This window comes from Oncorhynchus nerka, linkage group LG5 (genome assembly GCF_034236695.1).
Source record: "Oncorhynchus nerka isolate Pitt River linkage group LG5, Oner_Uvic_2.0, whole genome shotgun sequence".
NCBI classification, from domain to species: domain Eukaryota; kingdom Metazoa; phylum Chordata; class Actinopteri; order Salmoniformes; family Salmonidae; genus Oncorhynchus; species Oncorhynchus nerka.
In genome coordinates, this window is record NC_088400.1 from 22995445 (window position 1) to 23018805 (window position 23361).

Consider the following 23361-nt stretch of genomic DNA (forward strand, 5'->3'; position numbering starts at 1 on the left):
CGGAAGTGTGCTACATTTACACATTGATATTAGACAATGAAGGGAGCATTTGTCTGCATTTGTGTTGTTCAAGAGCTCTGTATGTGGCACGTGGCTGCATGTTTCTCCGTACAAGCATGTGTGTGTTTGTGTGAGTCAAATGTATTTTGCATGGTTGGGTCCTTGTGGATAAATGGTCCTCGTGGTCGGCCATAAGTGGTCCATTTCTTTATGAGGAATGGAAGTCAGACTGAATCACACATTTGTTTTCCCTCCCAGAATATAGATGAAAATATGACCGACACGACCCTGCTGGTTCATTTCTTCGGGAAAAAGGGAAAGGCAGAGTTGGGCTTCGATGATTTTTACAGGCAAGTAGGGAAATGTACAAAAACTCCATCTTGCATTTGCAGTGTCAGATATATATATAATGTGCAACAAAGTACTGAGTAAGGGTCTCAATACTTTCCGAATGCGCTGTATATAATGTCAATACACAATTGTAATTTCTACTAATTATAGAAATATTTGCACATTTGAATTAATCATACTCATCCTAACTCATTGTGGTAGCTATAGTCAGGTACCCAGTCCAGTGTCCCCTCTCTCTGTACTGTATGTGAGTTGGTGGTGGCATTACCTATTACCAGTGCCTCTATCTCCCTCTTCACTTCTCTGTCTCCCTCTCCATCTCTCTGTCTCTCTCTTCACCTCGCTGTCTCCCTCTCCATCTCTCTGTCTCCCTCTTCACCTCGCTGTCTCCCACTGCTCTCCGTCTCCCTCTTCACTCCCCACTGTCTCCCTCTCCACTCCTCTGTCTCCCTCTCCACCCCTCTGTTTCCCTCTCCACCCCTCTCTATCTCCCTCTTCACTCCTCTCTGCCTCCCTCTCCTCCCTGTCTCCCTCTCTAACCCTCTCTTTCTCCCTCTCCACCCTTCTCTGTCTCCCTCTCCACCCTTCTCTGTTTCCCTCTCCACCCCTCTCTGTCTCCCTCTCCATCCCTCCCCAGATTCATGGACAACTTGCAGACAGAGGTGCTTGAGATTGAGTTCCTGTCCTATTCCAAAGGCCTGCCTATCATCAGTGAGGAGGACTTTGCCCACATCCTGTTGCGTTTCACCAACGTAGACGACATTGCAGGTTACCTGGACAATGTGCGCAAGAGCATTACAGATGAGAAGGTGATTGTGGAGCGCTTGCAATGTAGTCTTTGCCTTATGCTAACACACTCAAACACCCTAAGGCTCCCCCTCACCTCAAATTAACTCCATCTCCCCTCACCTCAAATGACCTCCATCCCCCTTCACCTCAAACTACCTCCATCCCCCTTCACTTCAAACTACCTCCATCCCCCCTCACCTCAAACTACCTCCATCCCCCTCACCTCAAACTACCTCCATCCCCCTCACCTCAAATGACCTCCATCCCCTTCACCTCAAACTACCTCCATCCTCCCTCACCTCAAACTACCTCCATCCCCCTTCACTTCAAACTACCTCCATCTACCTCCCACCTCAAACTACCTCCATCTCCTCTCACTTCAAACTACCTCCATCCCCCCACACCTCAAACTACCTCCATCCCCCTTCACCTCAAACTACCTCCATCCCCCTCACCTCAAACTACCTCCATCCCCCTTCACCTAAAACTACCTCCATCCCCCTCACCTCAAATTAACTCCATCTCCCCTCACCTCAAATGACCTCCACACCCCCTTCACCTCAAACTACCTCGATCCCCCTCACCTCAAACTACTCCATCTACCTCCCACCTCAAACTACCTCCATCTCCTCTCACCTCAAACTACCTCCATCTCACCTCAAACTACCTCCATCCCCCTCACCTCAAATTAACTCCATCTCCCCTCACCTCAAATGACCTCCACACCCCCTTCACCTCAAACTACCTCGATCCCCCTCACCTCAAACTACTCCATCTACCTCCCACCTCAAACTACCTCCATCTCCTCTCACCTAAAACTACCTACATCTCATCTCAAACTACCTCCATCTCCTCTCACCTCAAACTACCTCCATCTCACCTCAAACTACCTCCATCTCCCCTCACCTCAAACTACCTCCATCTCCCTCACCTCAAACTACCTATATCCCCCTCACCTTAAACTACCTCCATCTACCTCCATCTCCCCTCAAACTACCTCAATATCCCCTCACCTCAAACCACCTCCACCTCCCCTCAACTCAAACTACCTCCATCCCTCTTCACCTCAAACTACCTCCATCCTCCCTCACCTCAAACTACCTCCATTTCCCCTCACCTCAAACTACCTTCATCTCCCCTCACCCCAAACTACCTCCATTTACCTCCATCTCACCTCAAACTACATCCATCCCCCTCACCTAAAACTACCTTCAACTCCCCTCACCTCAAACTACTCCATCTACCTCTATCTCCCACCTCAAACTACCTCCATCTCACCTCAAACTACCTCCATCTCCCCTCACCTCAAACTACCTCTATCTCCCCTCACCTCAAACTACCTCCATCTCACCTCAAACTACATCCACCCCCTCACCTCAAACTACATCCATCTCACCTCAAACTACCTCCATCTCACCTCAAACTACATCCATCCCCCTCACCTCAAACTACCTCCATCTCACCTCAAACTACCTCCATCCCCCTCACCTAAAACTACCTTCATCTCCCCTCACCCCAAACTACCGCCATTTACCTCCATCTCCCCTCACCTTAAACTACCTCCATCCCCCTCACCTCAAACTACCTCCATCTACCTCCATCTCACCTCAAACTACCTCCATCCCGCTCACCTCAATCTACCTCCATCTCACCTCAAACTACATCTATCCCCCTCACCTAAAACTAACTCCATCCCGCTCACCTCAAACTACCTCCATCTCACCTCAAACTACCTCAATCTCACCTCAAACTACCTCCATCTCCCCTCACCTCAAACTACCTCCATCTCCCCTCACCTCAAACTACCTATATCCCCCTCACCTTAAACTACCTCCATCTACCTCCATCTCCCCTCAAACTACCTCAATATCCCCTCACCTCAAACCACCTCCACCTCCCCTCAACTCAAACTACCTCCATCCCTCTTCACCTCAAACTACCTCCATCCTCCCTCACCTCAAACTACCTCCATTTCCCCTCACCTCAAACTACCTTCATCTCCCCTCACCCCAAACGACCTCCATTTACCTCCATCTCACCTCAAACAACATCCATCCCCCTCACCTAAAACTAACTCCATCCCGCTCACCTAAAACTACCTCTATCCCCCTCACCTTAAACTACCTCCATCCCCTTCACCTAAAACTACCTACATCTCATCTCAAACTATCTCCGTCTCCCCTCACCTAAAACTACCTCCGTCTCCCCTCACCTAAAACTACCTCCATCCCCCTCACCTCAAACTACCTCCATCTCCGCTCACCTCAAACTACCTCCATCCCACCTCACCTCAAACTACCTTCATCTCAGCTCACCTCAAACTACCTCCATCTCCCCTCACCTCAAACTACCTCCATATCACCTCAATCTACCTCCATCCCCCTCACCTCAAACTACCTCCATATCACCTCAATCTACCTCCATCCCCCTCACCTCAAACTACCTCCATATCACCTCAATCTACCTCCATCCCCCTCACCTCAAACTACCTCCATATCACCTCAATCTACCTCCACCCCCTCACCTAAAACTTCCTCCATCCCCTCACCTCAAACTACCACCATATCACCTCAATCTACCTCCATCCCCCTCACCTCAAACTACCTCCATATCACCTCAATCTACCTCCATCCCCTCACCTCAAACTACCACCATATCACCTCAATCTACCTCCATCCCCTCACCTAAAACTACCTCCATATCACCTCAATCTACCTCCATCCCCCTCACCTAAAACTACCTCCATATCACCTCAATCTACCTCCATCCCCCTCACCTCAAACTACCACCATATCACCTCATCTACCTCCATCCCCTCAGCTCAAACTACCACCATATCACCTCAAACTACCACCATATCACCTCAATCTACCTCCATCTCACCTCAAACTACCACCATATCACCTCAATCTACCTCCATCCCCCTCACCTCAAACTACCACCATATCACCTCAATCTACCTCCATCTCCCCTCAACCTCAAACTACCACCATATCACCTCAATCTACCTCCATCCCCCTCACCTCAAACTACCACCATATCACCTCAATCTACCTCCATCCCCCTCACCTCAAACTACCACCATATCACCTCAAACTACCTCCACCCCCTCCTCCACCCCTTTACTGTCACCTCCCAGAAACACCCCCTCTGCCCCCTTAACCCTCCAGACGACCCCCCCCACCCCTCCCCTTAACCCCCACCAGATGATCCCCCTACACACCCGCTCAGCCCTTTGCCCTTGACTCACCAACACCCCCTGGCCCCCAAGGCAACTCAGCCTAAATACCCTCATAGCCTTTTGTTCCAAACACATGCAACTGTGCTTTACTTAGTTTGGAAGTGTGAGATTGATTTAGTCAACCAGTAATCAACTGGTCATTCTCATGTTTTTCAATCAATTAAATCTTATTTTCTATTTTCAGTTTTGACAAAAAAGAAGATTAAATGTTACTTATTTAGCAATAAACTGAGTGGCAATAATGTGTAGAGTGGTATCAGGTAACCAGCTTGCCATAACATAGATAGTGATACACCAAGATGGAATGGAATTTCTTATTGTGTAATTTCTGTTCTGTGATATTACTGAAATGATTAATGTGGACATACTATCTAACCAAATACTTGTCTGAAAACTTCTCTGTTGTTTTTCACTTGCGGTGAAGGCAACCGTGAATTAGTTGCTGAGTGAAACTTTCAAATTTGAAGTTTTTAGTTTGTTTTTCATTCGACACACTGACCCGCACATAAAGAGGTGAGCAGCTTCTCAGCGGGCCGAGTAGCTTGTTGCTAGATCGCCATTGATAATCAAGTGGGTCTCGTCGTTGTGCTAAGAGATAGTTTATGGAGCTTGCTTTGTTAAAATAGCAAAGCGTCACAAATGGCTCGTTACATCATTTGTTAGGCTCAGTGTGTTGGTTGTGTTGGAGGGGCCACTGAGGGAGGGAGCGAGCTATAGGAGTTTCTAGTAGCATTGGGATGGTTGTGTCGGAAGGGCGCCGGAGGGAGCGAGCTATAGGAGTTTCTAGTAGCAGTGGGACGGTTGTGTCGGAAGGGCGCCGGAGGGAGCGAGCTATAGGAGTTTCTAGTAGCATTGGGATGGTTGTGTCGGAAGGGCGCCGGAGGGAGCGAGCTATAGGAGTTTCTAGTAGCATTGGGATGGTTGTGTCGGAAGGGCGCCGGAGGGAGCGAGCTATAGGAGTTTCTAGTAGCAGTGGGACGGTTGAGTGGACATCAATAGGGCCTGTGTTTGACTCATCTGCCAACCCTGAGATGTTTGGGATTCAGCCCCCTTTTGTTTTTGTTTATGTAAGTGTTAGGTTAATCTGCTTTAGAAAACTCTACAAACACTCTGACCTTTTCCCCAAAAGCTACAATCAACTCATAGTATCCATACCAGGGGGGGGAACAACCCAGCGATGTATACTCTGTCTGTTTGGTCATTTTCCTGCCTTTGTGTCTGTTATCTGTGTGATGTCTTCAAGGTCCCGCGGACACTAAAGGCTTCCCTCTGGTTTAAGTGGAGTAGATTATGTGTCATGTGAAGTGCTGTTGCATTGTCTGGCTGGCCTTTTGGGTTGGGACATCCAGTCGTTTGCTTTATGTGTAATTCATTCCTGTCTCTCTCACGCCGTTTGAGTCTCAGATTTGACTCCTCTTTTTACTTTTATACTTTAATATAATAGAGAATCTTTTTCAGTTTTTATTGATTTGAGTTGAGATAAATTACTGTTTAGTCTGCTTTGTAAAATGAATAGATTTTAATTGATTTGACTGACTTGGATTTGACTTTGATTTGAATTTGACTTTTTTAATCTTGTAGGGAATCACCTTTGATGAGTTCAGATCCTTCTTCCAATTCATGAACAACCTGGAGGATTTCGCTATAGCCATGCAAATGTACAACTTTGCCAACCGTTCCATTGGCCAAGGTTAGTTCCAATCGTTCCATTGACCAAGGTTAGTTCAAAACGTTCCATTGGCCAAGGTTAGTTCCAATTGTTCCATTGGCCAAGGTTAGTTCAAATCGTTCCATTGGCCAAGGTTAGTTCCAATCGTTCCATTGGCCAAGGTTAGTTCAAATTGTTCCATTGGCCAAGGTTAGTTCCAATCATTCCATTGTCCAAGGTTTGTTCCAATCATTCCATTGGCCAAGGTTTGTTCCAAACGTTCCATTGGCCAAGGTTAGTTTCACTCTTTAATTGATTTGTTTGACTACTGAAATACATGGACGAGGAATAACCACACTGTTTTTACACTGTTCCACTCTTTCACTGTTCCACTCGTCCACTGTTTACACTGTTCCACTCTTCAACTGTTCCCCTCATCCACTGTTTACACTGTTCCACTCTTCAAGTGTTCCACTCTTCTACTCTTCCACTGTTTACACTGTTCCACTGTTCAACTGTTCCACTCTTCCACTGTTAACACACCATCTATACACTATGACTGCGTCCCAAATGGCACCATATTCCCTATATAGTGCACTACTTTTGACCTCATTGACCCTGGTATAGGGAAAAGGGTGCCATTTGGGATGGAGACTACAATGGTAGTCCAACTTAGTGGCACAAATAGTGGCATGCTGATTCTGTTCCCCTCGTCCCTCTCAGATGAGTTGGCCCGTGCAGTCTATGTGACGACGGGGCTGAAGCTGACTGAACACCTGGTCAACACTGTTTTCCACATCTTCGACGAGGACCGTGACGGACAGCTCAGTTACAAGGAGTTCATTGGTGTCATGAAGGACCGGCTGCACCGCCGGACAGTAAGGAGAGGGGCAGGCAGGCAAGGAGGGAGGGAAGGAGGGTAAGACAGACAGGGAGGGAAGAAGGGTAAGACAGGCAGGAAAGGAAGGAGTGTAAGACAGGCAGGCTGGGAAGGAGGAGGCAGGCTGGGAAGGAGGAGGCAGGCTGGGAAGGAGGAGGCAGGGAGGTAAGGAGGGTAAGACAGGCAGGGAGGTAAGGAGGGTAAGACAGGCAGGAAAGGAAGGAGTGTAAGACAGGCAGGGAGGTAAGGAGGCAGGCTGGGAAGGAGGAGGCAGGCTGGGAAGGAGGAGGCAGGGAGGTAAGGAGGGAAAGACAGGCAGGGAGGTAAGGAGGGTAAGACAGGCAGGAAAGGAAGGAGGGTAAGACAGGCAGGAAAGGAAGGAGTGTAAGACAGACAGGGAGGTAAGGAGGCAGGCTGGGAAGGAGGAGGCAGGGAGGTAAGGAGGGTAAGACAGGCAGGAAAGGAAGGAGTGTAAGACAGGCAGGGAGGTAAGGAGGCAGGCTGGGAAGGAGGAGGCAGGCTGGGAAGGAGGAGGCAGGCTGGGAAGGAGGAGGCAGGCTGGGAAGGAGGAGGCAGGGAGGTAAGGAGGGTAAGACAGGCAGGGAGGTAAGGAGGCAGGCTGAGAAGGAGGAGGCAGGGAGGTAAGGAGGCAGGCTGGGAAGGAGGAGGCAGGCTGGGAAGGAGGAGGCAGGGAGGAAGGGTGGAGTAGAGTTGTGTGGAGGCCGTCAGGATAGCTGATAGAGATATAGTCATTCATATGTAATGGGAACAGGGATGAATAGATCATGTTCACAGAATCTGTCTAAACAGAGCAATGCATGTTTATCATAAACTATGTTTAGAATTACCATGTCTTATATGCTGATAGTTTAGACACAGTCACTATCTAATGTTGATAGTTTAGACACAGTCACTATCTAATGTTGATCGTTTAGGGAAGAGTAACTATCAAATTTTGATCATTTAGACAGTCAGTATCTAATGTTGATCATTTCCACACAATCACTATCTAATGTTGATAGTTTATGGAACAGTCACTATCTAATGTTGATAGTTTAGAAACAGTCACTATCTAATGTTGATAGTTTAGACACAGTCACTATCTAATGTTGATAGTTTAGACACAGTCACTATCTAATGTTGATAGTTTAGAAACAGTCACTATCTAATGTTGATCGTTTAGGGAAGAGTAACTATCAAATTTTGATAATTTAGACACACTATCTAATGTTGATAATTTCCACACAGTCACTATCTAATGTTGATAGTTTATGGAACAGTCACTATCTAATGTTGATAGTTTAGAAACAGTCACTATCTAATGTTGATAGTTTAGAAACAGTCACTATCTAATGTTGATTGTTTAGACACAGTCACTACCTAATGTTGATAGTTTTGAAACAGTCACTACCTAATGATGGTTTAGACACAGTCACTCTCTGTTGTTGATAGTTTCGGGAAGAGTAACTATCAAATATTGATAGTTTAGTCACAGTCACAATCTAATGTGGAACGTTTAAACAGAGTCACTATCTAATGTTGATCGTGTAGGGAACAGTCACTGTCTTAATGTTGGTCATTTAGGGAACAGTCACTGTCTAATGTTGGTCATTTAGGGAACAGTTACTATCTAATGTTGATAGTTTAGACACAGTCACAATTTAATGTGGAACGTTTAAACAGAGTCACTATCTAATGTTGGTCATTTAGGGAACAGTCACTATCCAATGTTGATATTTTAGACACAGTCACAATCTAATGTTGATAGTTTAGATACAGTCACTATCTAATGTTGATAGTTTAGACACAGTCACTATCTAATGTTGATAGTTTAGAAACAGTCACTATCTAATGTTGATAGTTTAGACACAGTCACTATCTAATGTTGATAGTTTAGATACAGTCACTATCTAATGTTGATAGTTTAGACACAGTCACTATCTAATGTTGATAGTTTAGACACAGTCACTATCTAATGTTGATAGTTTAGACACAGTCACTATCTAATGTTGATAGTTTAGACACAGTCACTATCTAATGTTGATAGTTTAGACACAGTCACTATCTAATGTTGATAGTTTAGACACAGTCACTATGTAATGTTGATCGTTTCATTTAGGGGAATCCAAGTAGACACTATCTAATGTTGATAGTTATACACAGTCACTATCTAATGTTGATAGTTTAGACACAGTCACTATCTAATGTTGATAGTTTAAACAGAGTCACTATCTAATGTTTGGTCACTATCTAATGTTGATAGTTTAGACACAGTCACTATCTAATGTTGATAGTTTAGACACAGTCACTATCTAATGTTGATAGTTTAGACACAGTCACTATCTAATGTTGATAGTTTAGACACAGTCACTATCTAATGTTGATAGTTTAGACACAGTCACTATCTAATGTTGATAGTTTAGATACAGTCACTATCTAATGTTGATAGTTTAGACACAGTCACTATCTAATGTTGATAGTTTAGAGTCACTATCTAATGTTGATAGTTTAGACAGTCACTATCTAATGTTGATAGTTTAGACACAGTCACTATCTAATGTTGATAGTTTAGACACAGTCACTATCTAATGTTGATAGTTTAGACACAGTCACTATCCAATGTTGATATTTTAGACACAGTCACTATCTAATGTTGATAGTTTAGATACAGTCACTATCTAATGTTGATAGTTTAGATACAGTCACTATCTAATGTTGATAGTTTAGACACAGTCACTATCTAATGTTGATAGTTTAGACACAGTCACTATCTAATGTTGATAGTTTAGACACAGTCACTATCTAATGTTGATAGTTTAGACACAGTCACTATGTAATGTTGATCGTTTAGGGAAGAGTAACTATCTAATGTTGATAGTTATACACAGTCACTATCTAATGTTGATAGTTTAGACACAGTCACTATCTAATGTTGATAGTTTAGACACAGTCACTATCTAATGTTGATAGTTTAGAAACAGTCACTATCTAATGTTGATAGTTTAGAAACAGTCACTATCTAATGTTGATAGTTTAGAAACAGTCACTATCTAATGTTGATAGTTTAGAAACAGTCACTATCTAATGTTGATAGTTTAGAAACAGTCACTATCTAATGTTGATAGTTTAGACACAGTCACTATCTAATGTTGATAGTTTAGACACAGTCATTTTCTAATGTTGATAGTTTAGAGACAGTCACTATCTAATGTTGATAGTTTAGAGTCAGTCACTATTTATTGTTAGTAGTTGAGGGAACAGTAACTATATAATGTTTATAGTTTAGACACAGTCACTACCTTATGTCAATGTCGCAAATACATGAGAACAAACCGTTTTCATATTCATTATTTGTTTTACATTGGTTCTTGTTCATTTATTCATGATCATTTGTTCATGGTTATTGGCTCATGGTTAATGGTTAATGGTCAAATGAGTCGCTTATCTGACATTTTGACGGTCAGGTGATTTCACTGTCTCAATTCCACTTCTAAATTCTCCTTCCAATTCTTGTGAAGATTTGCCTCCACCTAGTGGCGGATAATGACCATTGTATTTTACATTTTCTGTTTACATTATTCTCTCTTTCTCGCTCTCTCTCTTTATCTCTCTCTCTCTCTCTCTCAGGCGTTTAGAGTGGATGACAAGAAGAAGTTCACTTCTTTCAAGTCCTGTCTGAAGAAGGAGATCTCGTCAGGCAGATAGGTATATCTAGACACTTTGTTCAATCCACAATAGAAGTATAGTTAACTTCTTGGCGGTACCCATCCCGTTAGCGGGATCATTTTCGTCAGCAACCGCTGAATAGCAGTCAAATAATATTACAAAAAAATATTCATATTCATGAAATCACATGTGCAATATTGCAAAACACAGTTTAGCCTTTTGTTAATCCACCTGTCGTCTCAGATTTTGAAATTGTGCTTTACAGTGAAAGCAATCCAAGCGTTTGTGTAAGTTTATCGATAGCATAGCATAACATCATGTACACTTAGCATCAGGAAGCTTAGTCACGAAAATCAGAAAAGCAATCAAATTAATCGTTTACCTTTGATGATCTTCGGATGTTTTCACTCACGAGACTCCCAGTTACACAACAAATGTTCCTTTTGTTCCATAAAGATTATTTTTATACCCAAAATACCGACGTTTGTTTGTCGCGTTATGTTCAGAAATCCACAGGAAAGAGCGGTCACGACAACGCAGACGTATATTCCAAATAATATCCATAATGTCCACAGAAACATGTCAAACGTTTTTTATAATCAATCCTCATGTTGTTTTAAAATATATATTCGATAATATATCAACCAAGTGTGTAGGTTTTTCAATAACAGCGGGAGGAACAATGGCGGCTTTACTCAGTTGCGCAAAAACTGCCTCTGAGAGCCCCCACCTATCCACTTACGCAATGTGATCCTTCACACTCATTTTTCAAAATAAAAGCCTGAAACTATGTCTAAAGACTGTTGACACCTTAGGGAAGCCATAGAAAAAGGTATGGTTGATATCCCTTTAAATTGAGGATAGGCTTGCATAGGAACAGAGAGATTTCAAAATAATCCTGATTGGATTTTCCTCAGGCTTTCGCATGCAATATCAGTTCTGTTATACTCACAGACAATATTTTTACAGTTTTGGAAACTTTAGAGTGTTTTCTGTCCTAATCTGACAATTATATGCATATTCTAGCATCTGGTACTGAGAAATAGGCCGTTTCAAATTGGTACTTTTTTTAGCCAAAAACGAAAATACTGCTCCCTACACGCAAAAGGTTAATGCTATTTTGATTTGGAGATATAGATGCCACCATAACACATTATGATGGTCTTTGTTCCAGGTCCTTCTTCAAAGGAGCTTTTTTTTATGAAGTAGATAGAACAATCTGTCTTTTCAACTAGTGATGTGATATGTTAAGTCAGCTCCTGGGATGTGGTATGTTAAGTCAGCTCCAGGGATGTGATATGTTAAGTCAGCTCCAGGGATGTGGTATGTTAAGTCAGCTCCAGGGATGTGGTATGTTAAGTCAGCTCCAGGGATGTGGTATGTTAAGTCAGCTCCTGGGATGTGGTATGTTAAGTCAGCTCCAGGGATGTGGTATGTTAAGTCAGCTCCTGGGATGTGGTATGTTAAGTCAGCTCCAGGGATGTGATATGTTGAGTCAGCTCCTGGGATGTGGTATGTTAAGTCAGCTCCAGGGATGTGGTATGTTAAGTCAGCTCCTGGGATGTGGTATGTTAAGTCAGCTCCAGGGATGTGATATGTTGAGTCAGCTCCTGGGATGTGGTATGTTAAGTCAGCTCCTGGGATGTGGTATGTTGAGTCAGCTCCTGGGATGTGGTATGTTGAGTCAGCTCCTGGGATGTGGTATGTTAAGTCAGCTCCAGGGATGTGATATGTTGAGTCAGCTCCTGGGATGTGGTATGTTAAATCAGCTCCTGGGATGTAGTATTTTAAGTAATCTCTTGGGATGTAGTATGTTGAGTCAGCTCCAGGGATGTGATATGTTGAGTCAGCTCCTGGGATGTGGTATGTTAAGTCATCTCCTGGGATGTAGTATGTTTTGTCAGCTCCTGGGATTTGGTATGTTAAGTCAGCTCCTGGGATCTGGTATGTTAAGTCAGCTCCTGGGATGTAGTATGTTTTGTCAGCTCCTGGGATTTGGTATGTTAAGTCAGCTCCTGGGATCTGGTATGTTAAGTCAGCTCCTGGGATGTGGTATGTTAAGTCAGCTCCTGGGATGTGGTATGTTAAGTCAGCTCCTGGGATGTGGTATGTTAAGTCAGCTCCTGGGATGTGGTATGTTAAGTCAGCTCCTGGGATGTAGTATGTTAAGTCAGCTCCTGGTATGTGTTAGAGTTCCACACTAAACTCTTGTCAGCCTCAGCATTGAGTTATACTGTAATATTAAGGCCTGATTAACTGCTACCAGACACCAGCTTAACTCTCCATACATGAGCGGTCCGATTTAAACCCATATGAATGTTTCACAGGAAACAGACCATACTGCTCAAACAACGTGATGAAACAACACAAGACTGGCACTGGGTCTATAAACCGTACAAAATGATCTGCATGTTTTTACATTGGACTAAAAGATAAAAACATATTGTCTCCAAGTGTATTTTATAGAACATAGTACAGAACATAGCATTCCAAATGGCATCCTATTCCCTTTATAGTGCGCTACATTATAGGGCTCTGGTCAAAAGTACATTATATAGAGAATAGGGTGCCATTTGGGATATAATCATAGAATGCATACATTGTTTTTCAATCTCTGCTATTTGTCTGTAGCGTAGCCCAATCAGGGTCAAAGGTCATGGAGGAGTGTACACTACATGACCAAAAGTATGTGGACATCTGCTCGTCGAACATCTCATTCCAAAATAATGGGTATTAATATATGGGAAGGCTTTCTACTCGATGTTGGAACAATGCTGCGGAGACTTGCTTCCATTTGGGAAATTAGGCCTGGCTCGCAGTCGGTTGTTCCAATTCATCCCAAAGGTGTTCGATAGGGTTGAGGTCAGGGCTCTGTGCAGGCCAGTCAAGTTCTTCCACAACGATCTCGACAAACCATTTCTGCATGGACCTCACTTTGAGCACGGTGGCATTGTCATGCTGAAACAGGACCTTCCCCAAACTGTTGCCACAAAGTTGGAATCACAAAATCATCTAGAATGTCATTGTATGCTGTAGCGTTAAGATTTCCCTTCACTGGAAGAAAGGGGCCTGGCCCGAACCATGAAAAACAGCCCGATACTATTATTAATCCTCCTCCACCAAGCTTTACAGTTGGCACTATGCATTGGGAGATGTAGGCCAACCCAGTTTCGTCTATCGGACTGCCAGATAGTGAAGCATGACTTATCACTCCAGAGAAGGCATTTCCTCTCCTCCAGATCTCCATGGCATTGCGCATGGTGACCTTAGGTTTGTGTGCGGCTGCTCGCCCATGGAAACCCATTTCATGAAGCTACCGACAAACAGTTTTTGTTTTGACATTGCTTCCAGAGGTAGTTTGGAAGTCGGTAGTGAGTGTTGCAACCAAGGACAGACCATTTTTTACGCATTACTCTCTTCAGCACTCGGCGGTCTCGTTCTGTGAGCTTATGTGGCCTACCACTTCGCGACTGAGCCGTTGTTGCTCCTAGATGTTTCCACTTCACAATAACAGCAGCTCTAGCAGGGCAGAAATTTGACGAACTGACTTGTTGGAAAGGTGGCATCCTATGATGGTGCCACGTTGGAAGTCATTGAGGTCTTCAGTAAGGTCATTCTACTGCCAATGTTTCTATGGAGATTGCATGGTTGTGTGCTCGATTTGATACACCTGTCAGCAATGGATATGGCTGAAATAGCCAAATCCACTCATTTGAAGGGGTGTCCACATACTTTTGTATAAATAGTGAATGTGCACATTTTAGACCGTTCCTTAAATACAATATACACCAACCAAGGGCTCTGGGTCATGCAAAACAAACTTGCCCAATTATATGTTGCTATACAACACTAGATTGCTAATGCAATGTGTTGGCCAATGAGAGGCTCTGAAGCCACTATCTTCCATATTGGTACTCCTCAGTAGGAGCAGTTTCTCCATAGAAATTAATGGAATTCTACAGTATTTGAAACTAATTTTTCAAGCACAAAATTACATGCATTTAAGTATTTCTCTCTTGTAATGATGACAGTAACTTTAGCACTCTAACCAATCTACTTTAAAGCTGAAATCTGCATAAGGGGAAACAGCGCCACTGTTCGCCCCAGCACATTTGTTATTGTTTTTGTTTTGTTGATTAAACAGAGGAGAGGAGCATCCAGCATTGTGGTAAAAAAATGTTTCGTACATACTGTCATGACGTTGGCCTGGGGGATAGGTTTATGACAGTCATAAATACATCTTCCCCCCCTTTTTTCCTCTCTCTACCCTACTGATGTTACATTTGCAAAACCCTTGGTTAACATAGAGATTCCGGGAACATCAGAAGGAGGGGGAAATGAACTATATTCTGGTAATCCGACCAATTGAACATATGCGGTGGTACTTAATGAATATGATGTCAGTTCGGTTGTCATCTGAGACATTCTCATCAATGAGAAGATGACAAACTCTACAGTGGAAGGTCTACACATCAGAGTTATCGGATTCACATGGAATTGTTTAAATGTTTGAATATGAAATTATTCGTGATGGGTTGAAATGTGATTTTAGCTTCTAAAATATGAGATTTGGGTTTTCATAAGGTAGGGCTCTGCTCAATCAGTGGCCCGCCCCTGTGAAGGGACATGGGCTATAAAACCTTTCAAACACGCCCTCCTCTCCCTTCCTATATAAAGCATTGATGACAATGTAACCTCCTGTTCCGAGGATGTGAGGACGACGGTCCGATGTCAGAATGGTTCAGATAATAACTACAGAATGAAGCCAACATCAGCGTGAGCTTTGGTTGCGAATGGTATGAACTTTGAACTTTTATTCACTACAGAAGTGATACCTCCTAGCTGTTGAGTTAGCAACAGCAGATGCAAATGAGGGTTAGGAAGGAACAGACAGAGTATTCTGTCTATCACACAACGACGTTACTACAACGTATCCAATTGACCACCAGAGACATTCTTCAACGGACAAAGGACTCGGTTTGGCAACACGGCCTTCCATCTACCACCAACCTACTGAAGCGCAGCTCAGAGTAAATATTTATTTCATTTTCCTTTTCCAAATGGGTGGTAATTTAGAATGCATGAAATACAGTATTTACGATAGCATAGCTTCACCCTTTGTTCCTCAGTCTTCCCGCTCTTTCACTCAAACCCAGCCCCTTTTCTTTTGTGTAACCAGCTGTCATATCTGTTCCGCCCGCTAGAGACGTTTTCCTTTATGACGTAATTTGTAATCAAGTTGATTAATTATGTGTATGTGTAGTTCTGTGTGATTAGTTAGGTATTTAGTAAATAAATAATTAAACCCAATTTTCTATTGCTGATTCAACTTGTTAGCCAGGGTTTGTGCAGATAACCAAGAATTTACAACTTTCAGATGAGACTGAATTAAGGTGACGATTAATATTGACTGCTATTGATGTAAAATATTACTCGGTTTTCAAGAGTTTATTCGGAAGATAACAGCTCTATAAATCGTGGCGAGTCGTGGTGCCCCGACTCTAGTTAATTACATTTACATGATTAGCTCAATCAGGTAATATTAATTACGGAGAATAGAATAGCATGTCATATCACTTAATCCGGCATAGCCAAAGACACAACATAATTGGTGCCCACTGTGAGGAATCTAAAATAGAATGAGGCTTTCATTTTGATTCAGCCTGTATAAAATTGAAAAACAGATGACATAATATACCAAGTTATTGTACACATTTTTGGAGTGTTAAAGACAAGCATTATTGTTGTTCTCTGACGTAGTCAGTGGGTAACATAAGCAAATACATTTCTGTATGAGGGCCGAGAAAGCTAATTATAGAAATCTGAGAAATAGAGCATTTGGCAAAACGCAGGGCTATTTCTGCCTGGCGCGTTTCAGATGCAGGTAGGCTCGGTCATTATTAATTTCTCGAGTGAGGACAAAGAGCCCGCCGATTCAAATTCAGGAGATATAAGCTTGACCAGCGATATATATCTCTGTCTCTCTTGCGCTTCCTCGCGAGTAGACCAAGGCGCATTTCGTTGTTGCCGCGTGTTCCGGTTAAAACATCGTCAAAAAACGCTGAAAAGGGTTTGAACATAATACGTTATAAGTAAAACCTTTCCCTTGCCAAGGGAATCCTATGTGCTGCATTTTCAGGCACAAAGGAGGGTTTAGCTTGCATGCTAAAGCTAACCAGGGAAAATAGCCATTTTGTTTTCCTCCGCCTTGCAGAACGGAAATTCCTCCTCAAATTCCTCTGCCTTGCGGAACGGAAGTCCCGCCCCGGGTAGTTCCGTTTGATTTCAGCGTGTGAAATCATTGACTGTTGACTTGTGTCCAGGGTATTCGTTCATGATGAATTATTCAGGTCACACTCAGGTCATTACTTATGATATCCAAACGGATATCAATGTCTTATCCAATTGAACTAATAAGTGTAAATCTGTCAATTTACATTCTGAAATAGATATTTTAAATAATATCCAAATTGATGAGTTTTCTAAATAAGACATTGTGAACTTTTTCCAAACTAACCTAGATGAAGCAACTTCTCAGGTTAATTAAAGTTTAATTCCCAAATAGCCTATACAGGTCTGATGTATCATTATATTGATCAATCAGTAAAATTTTGCAAAACCATTCAGTAATTCAGTACTGACAGAAGCCCCGCCCCAACGGGAATCCCATGTGGTTTCGGCCTTAGGGAGAAGTGCACCAGTGTTGAATGTTCCCAACATTTGATTTACTGTTTACACTTATGATATCCAATCAATGGAGATTGTATGGATTATCGTCTCATTCAATTTAATAAGTTAAATTGTTGAACATAACTTAATGTTCTTCCAATCAAATGAGACACTTTTAAACTTCTCATATTAACCTAGATGAAGAAACTTCTCAGGTTAATTAAAGTTTAATACCCAGGTAGGATTAATCATTGTCATTGATTAATTAATTAAATTTGCTTTTGCAAATTCATTCACGTCCAACTTCCACATCACTGGTACGGAACTGATGGTTCGTCAACATCTATAAATAGATTAAACTTGTCTTTGCAGCTTCCAATGAATTCCAAACCCAAACTTAAAAAATAGGAACATTTTTCCTAATGTGTAAGCTATCAAAGGAGATGGTCACCACTCCTCCGCTAATTAGTGAACCTCCACCCATAAAAGGATTGTTCTCTGACCTCAGCAGCGATACCAACCCTAATTATGCCATTAGCGAAAAAACAGCCGAAATTGCGAACGCTTTCCAAAATCAACCATCAAACACAGGCTCTGTGACGGTTCTCCCCACTTTTGCACTGATGTATCGCCATACAAATGTGGCATAGGTCCAATACCACAGTGCACAGCTGAAGCACGTGCCAGACACGGCTAACATGAGGGGGCAGGTGGAGAGAACTGAGCAACTATTGATAAAAGCAGGAAATGAAAACATTCTGGTAGTCGAGGAACTGCGCTTTGAAATCTGAACAATTAAAAGTAATTGCAAATACTTATGACGATGAACGAGCACAAACTCTTCAACAAATTCGTTGTCTCCAGGAACAACTCGAATTTAGCCAAAACTAAATATGATGTTGTCTTAAATGTAAAATGTAAATGTCCACTTCAAACTAGATAAATCTGTTGAGTTATCTACAAACAAGAGCGCGCAATTTGATAACATGCAGGCAGTTTTGTTGAACGTTACTCAGAGTAACACGGTTCTACTCAAAATTCTGCAGACCAAAGACAATCAATTAGTGAACACAATGACTAAGTTGGATGACAAATCAGCAGAACTCATTGAAGTCGCTGACCAAATGAATGATGAGGGATCTTGGGTGATGAAGATGGAAATCTTGATTTCTAAGCAAGCGGAAGAAATCTCCACACTGAATCTCTCGCTCCGTACTCAAGACTTCTATCTGCAAACCATGACAGATAAGTTTGAGACCGAAAGGAGCAAGTGCGACACTCACGTGTCCAAAATCAGTACTCTAAGCGCTCAAGTGGACTCTGCAATGCAGCAGAATACCACCCTTAGGTACCATCTGGAGGAAGTCCAGAATGGTCACGCTCCACAGCATGACTACCCATACAAGCAACCGGAGCCCTGCACTCAAAGGAGTGAAGATGATAGATTTCAGACATTGCCTCCATTAAGTGTCCCTCAGTCTTCTCTTCTTGGCCATTCGGCACTGAGTAATATGGGGCCTCTTGGCCAACAAAGCCAAAGCTTGGCTTCTCCTCTTGGCCTTTCGGCCCCACTTTCCCCACAGGATGAAGCCAACCCTCTCTGCCCGCTTGATGCGGAATACCTTGACAAACTTGTCAAGAATTTCCCCACCTTTGACCCCGTTCCAGGTCAGCCAAACGATACTGAGACGTTCCTAGCTGACATAGAGGACGGGTTGGATGGCTACCCGAACGCTACGGATTCTGACAGGGTATACCTGTTGAAGCGAACATCGAATAGACACGTGACAAGGTTCATTCACCTACAACAGCCACGTGCTAAATGACTACGCTAAACTTGCCACAGCTTTGAAATTAGAATTCCGTGGTTCTGCAACTCGAAAACACGATAGCTCACTGGCTAACACGGTCAAACAAGCTCGGAACGAACACACACAAGCTTACTATCATAGGCGTCGTTCAGCTTCCTTTGGTCTACTCACTGAAACAGGCATGGAAGACCTGTTACCATTTAAACAAATGTTCCTGTCGAACATGTATCCTACCTTCATTACCTACTTGGGCCCTGCCGCCCACGTTGGCTTGCCTATCTTACAACTCAGAGAGCTTGTAAGCACAGCTTTTGAGGCATCAAAAGCTTGCAATGCTAAGAGCCCTGACCACTCGGTTTTGAAGTTTGACCAGCAGCACTCACTCCAGTTAGAGGGTGCATTATCAGGTATTGGAGCGTTAAGAGATGACGCACAACAACAGTTTCTACCACGAAACTATTGATTCCAATAACCTCCGCGGTCGAAATAACTGTAAAGTACGTCGCCATCAAAACGACTACCGCTACAATTCACCTGTTCACTACGTTCCTGCACCCAACCCACACAAAGTGTCAGAGCACAAGGGTAACAAAGGGTTGAAGGATGATCAAAACGTAGACCAATGTTCTCCAGAAGTTCCACTACGTGAAGAACTAAAGCGAGAAACATTCGAGAAAAGGGTAAAAGATAAGTCACAAGAACTAGACGGGGAATTACCCGACACCAGGTCCGCAGGAATTAACACCCATAGCAAGGACGTTAAAATTAAAATCTCTCCCGCTCTCACTCGAGACCCTATCCAGCCCTATCCAGGGCCCGCTTGATCAAGAAACAAGCCCACGGGCTTTGTCTATAGACTCTGATACAAAGGTTGCGAAGAAAAAGGTAAAACGCTTCATTAAAGCCAAGCCCACTCAAAATCTGAAAAGTCGATCTGCTTCCACCTTGAACAGAATTGACACATCACGTCGTTGCGAACGACCACTCCACTTTGTGGGGAATATGTCCACTAAACATGAATCGAAACGCACATACCTGGAAACAGTATTGGAGGACTGCTTAACTTGTCATAAGCTAATTGATTCGGGTGCAACAATATCACTCATCTCTCAAACATTGTTTGATGATCTAGAAAGGGCTTTGAAGCCAAATAAACATTGGTTAAAAGTGGAACGATGCGACACTACACTTCGAGGGGTCCCTCAGACTACCTCGCCTCTCACATTGAGAGTCATGCTGAAACTACACTTCAAGAACGTATCGCTCGTCCACCCTGTGTATGTTACCAGCCTCAAAACTGTACCCCTGCTACTTGGAGCAGACGTGATGCATCGGTTACTCCCATTGATGGATTGGAAAACCAACCAGGTATGGTCACAGGCTACAGTGCCTTCTCCACCGACCACACTGTCTTCCCTAACGCTATCTGCAACGCAGTCATTCACGAGGGGTATCTGTCAAAAGCACCCCTTGGGAAAAAGACGTTTAGAAACCTCTTGGGGCAGAATCCGATCCAATTATGATATCTCGACACATTCCATCAGCCAATCTGATTGACCATTCTTGTCATGATTTCGAGCCAGCTGTCTCTGTGAATGAGCAACTTCCCTCCTCCTTGCAGTCGTGCAATACAGTAGTTGAGATGACCTTCTATTGCCCTTCGGACACTTCCGCAAGCACTGCGGCCGTCTCAGCAAGAAAAACATTGATGCGCAGATTATACTCTGCTTCCGATGACACACCTTCCGCTTTGTGGGGGTGTGTGTCAACCCTTACAATGACACTAATGGCGTCAGTCCAGCAACTGACCCGATGACTCCCACTGGTGAAACACTTTGCGATATCACAGATCGATATCCTCGTCTCAGTTTGCAGGTACTGAAGAGGTTGCCACACGCGGACGCTGTGGTGACTGACAGACCTCGACAGCCACTGAGGGTGTTGAAGCACAAACACCAGGAGATTTGGTTGAAAGGTTACAGCCATTCTCATAATAACGTGGCCACTGACAACTCGTACATAGGGTCCAAACTTTTCGTTTGCGCCTCGGATACCAACACCACGTGCTGGTGGGGTGATCCTGAGACACAAAGGGGGGGAATAGTAGCCCAGACCCATGATGAGCCTTATCGAGGCCAGTGGGGTGGTCGAGACTACGGACAACACCGTACGAGGCCGCCAGAGCATAAATCAAATCTAGTTGTAAACTCCCCTTTAAGAACAGTGAGGAGCAGACAGGCCCCTAGACTGGGATTATCTTAGAACACATCTAAGATAGTACTGAGGTGTACCACACTGGAAGTACCACACTGAGGTGTACCACAAAGGAAGTCCAGTGGACTTGTGCACCTCCAAAACAAATGGAAACAATAATCATTCCTTGCCATGTGTAGTAGTCACCTTAAGACAACTAGTAAAATGCTCTAATCGTGTATTCCTGTAGGATAACATTTCAGAATAAATCAGTAGGACAACTGGACCCCTTGAGTACCAGTACCAATACCACAGTCAGTCCAGCAACACTCAGTAAGAGGATTAGTAACCTCAAGAGTTAAATTGCTATTGATAATAGTAACATAGGAGTCACTAAGAGTGCAACACGGGGAAGGGAATCTCCATTGCACTCTTCCAATGGTTAACACACGCCACTAATAAATAGAACCCTCTGTTCAGGAGAAAAGTTATTAGAAGCCATGAACCACAATCACACCACGTACGACTGGTCTAATACTTAGAGTACTTCCGTCATGAGGTTAGCTCCTCCATGGATAACATAGCTATGAAGTATACTTCTTCATACCTACCACCACTACAATAGTGGAAGACAGTGGCTGGTAGTAAAACCACTACAGACTCCCTCGACACCAATTCTGACTGACCTCCAGGCATTGACCTGAAAATTACCTGACTACGTCAGACTCATTCCGAACAAGTTGTAATCTGCCAGGATACTTGGTTTCCTTCCCCTGACATGTGCATAATTGCACATGCACAACGGAACATCCAATTAGGATTTATGCTAAGATCACTTAAGGGTGTGAGCAAAATACCAGCCTTAGTAAAGTTGAACATTTATTTTGAGGCTTTTAACTCTACACTACAGCTACTTATCACATAGTCAACTTAGGATAGTACCCTAAGCAACACCCCGCAAATTAGGAAAGCCCTAGATATGACATTAGACAATGCCATGATAGGGTCATTTTGCCAAGACCATGGACGTAGATAGAATACAGTCCAATTAGATGATTAAGGTGGCATAAATATATTTTGTTTGGTTTATGCTTTCATTAATTAATTTCATTCGTTTAATTTTCTTCGGCACGTAGAAAGTGATAGAGCCATAAACAACTTCCACATACAACCATCAGTTAGTGCCACAACGCCGCTCATTTGGGAGGAAATGTAATGATATATTTCATGAGTGTGTGTGTGTTGTTAACATCTGCCTAAGTTACTGCCCAGATCTTCCAGTCTGGACGACAAGACGACGGGTCCGGAACGGCGATCCCAATCCGCACATCCGCTGCCCAGCCATGGAGCGGACTTCTTCATTTGCAGAAACACTGCCGGGTCGACCACCAGAGGGGGGACTGCAACAGCGATCACCAACTGGACATCTGCTGTTCAGCCATGGAGCGGACTTCATTCGCAGAAACCCTACCCGGGTCGACCACCAGATGGGGACCACATCGATGGTCCACAACCAGGACAACCCAGGGTCATTTTTATGTTGGTTTGCAACATGCAGGTTAATCGCAAGATTGAACCCAACATGGGGGACTGTCATGACGTTGGCCTGGGGGTAGGTTTATGACAGTCATAAATACCCCCCTTTTCCTCTCTCTACCCTACTGATGTTACATTTGCAAAACCCTTGGTTAACATAGAGATTCTGGGAACATCAGAAGGTGGGGGGAAATTAACTATATTCTGGTAATCCGAACAATTGAACATATGCGGTGGTACTTAACCTGTAGTGACGCCCAGCCCGTGAACTTAACCGTTATCATCATCTGACACTAATTAGCATAACGCAACGGACATAAATCTTCCTAGAAAATATTCCTATTCATGAAAATCACAAGTGAAATATATTGGAACACAGCTTAGCCTTTTGTTAATCACCCTGTCATCTCAGATTTTCAAAATATGCTTTACAGCCAACGCTAGACAAGCATTTGTGTAAGTTTATCATAGCCTAGCATAGCATTATGCCTTGCTAGCAGCAGGCAAACTTGTCACGGAAATCAGAAAAGCAATCAAATTAAATCGTTTACCTTTGATGAACTTCAGATGCTTTCAC

At 43.3% G+C, this 23361-nt stretch overlaps 1 protein-coding gene across 4 annotated transcripts in view; it reads left to right on the top strand.

Moving 5' to 3' along the window:
- micu3b (mitochondrial calcium uptake family, member 3b) overlaps positions 1-23361 on the top strand; it is a 43026-nt gene that overhangs the window by 15442 nt on the left and 4223 nt on the right. For all 4 annotated transcript variants that reach the window (XM_029659372.2, XM_029659374.2, XM_029659373.2 and 1 more), the window contains 5 exons: positions 259-350; positions 989-1160; positions 5963-6071; positions 6753-6907; positions 10537-10614. In XM_029659372.2, coding sequence (XP_029515232.1) covers positions 259-350; positions 989-1160; positions 5963-6071; positions 6753-6907; positions 10537-10614 — 606 coding nt within the window. The remainder of the gene's footprint in view (positions 1-258; positions 351-988; positions 1161-5962; positions 6072-6752; positions 6908-10536; positions 10615-23361) is intronic.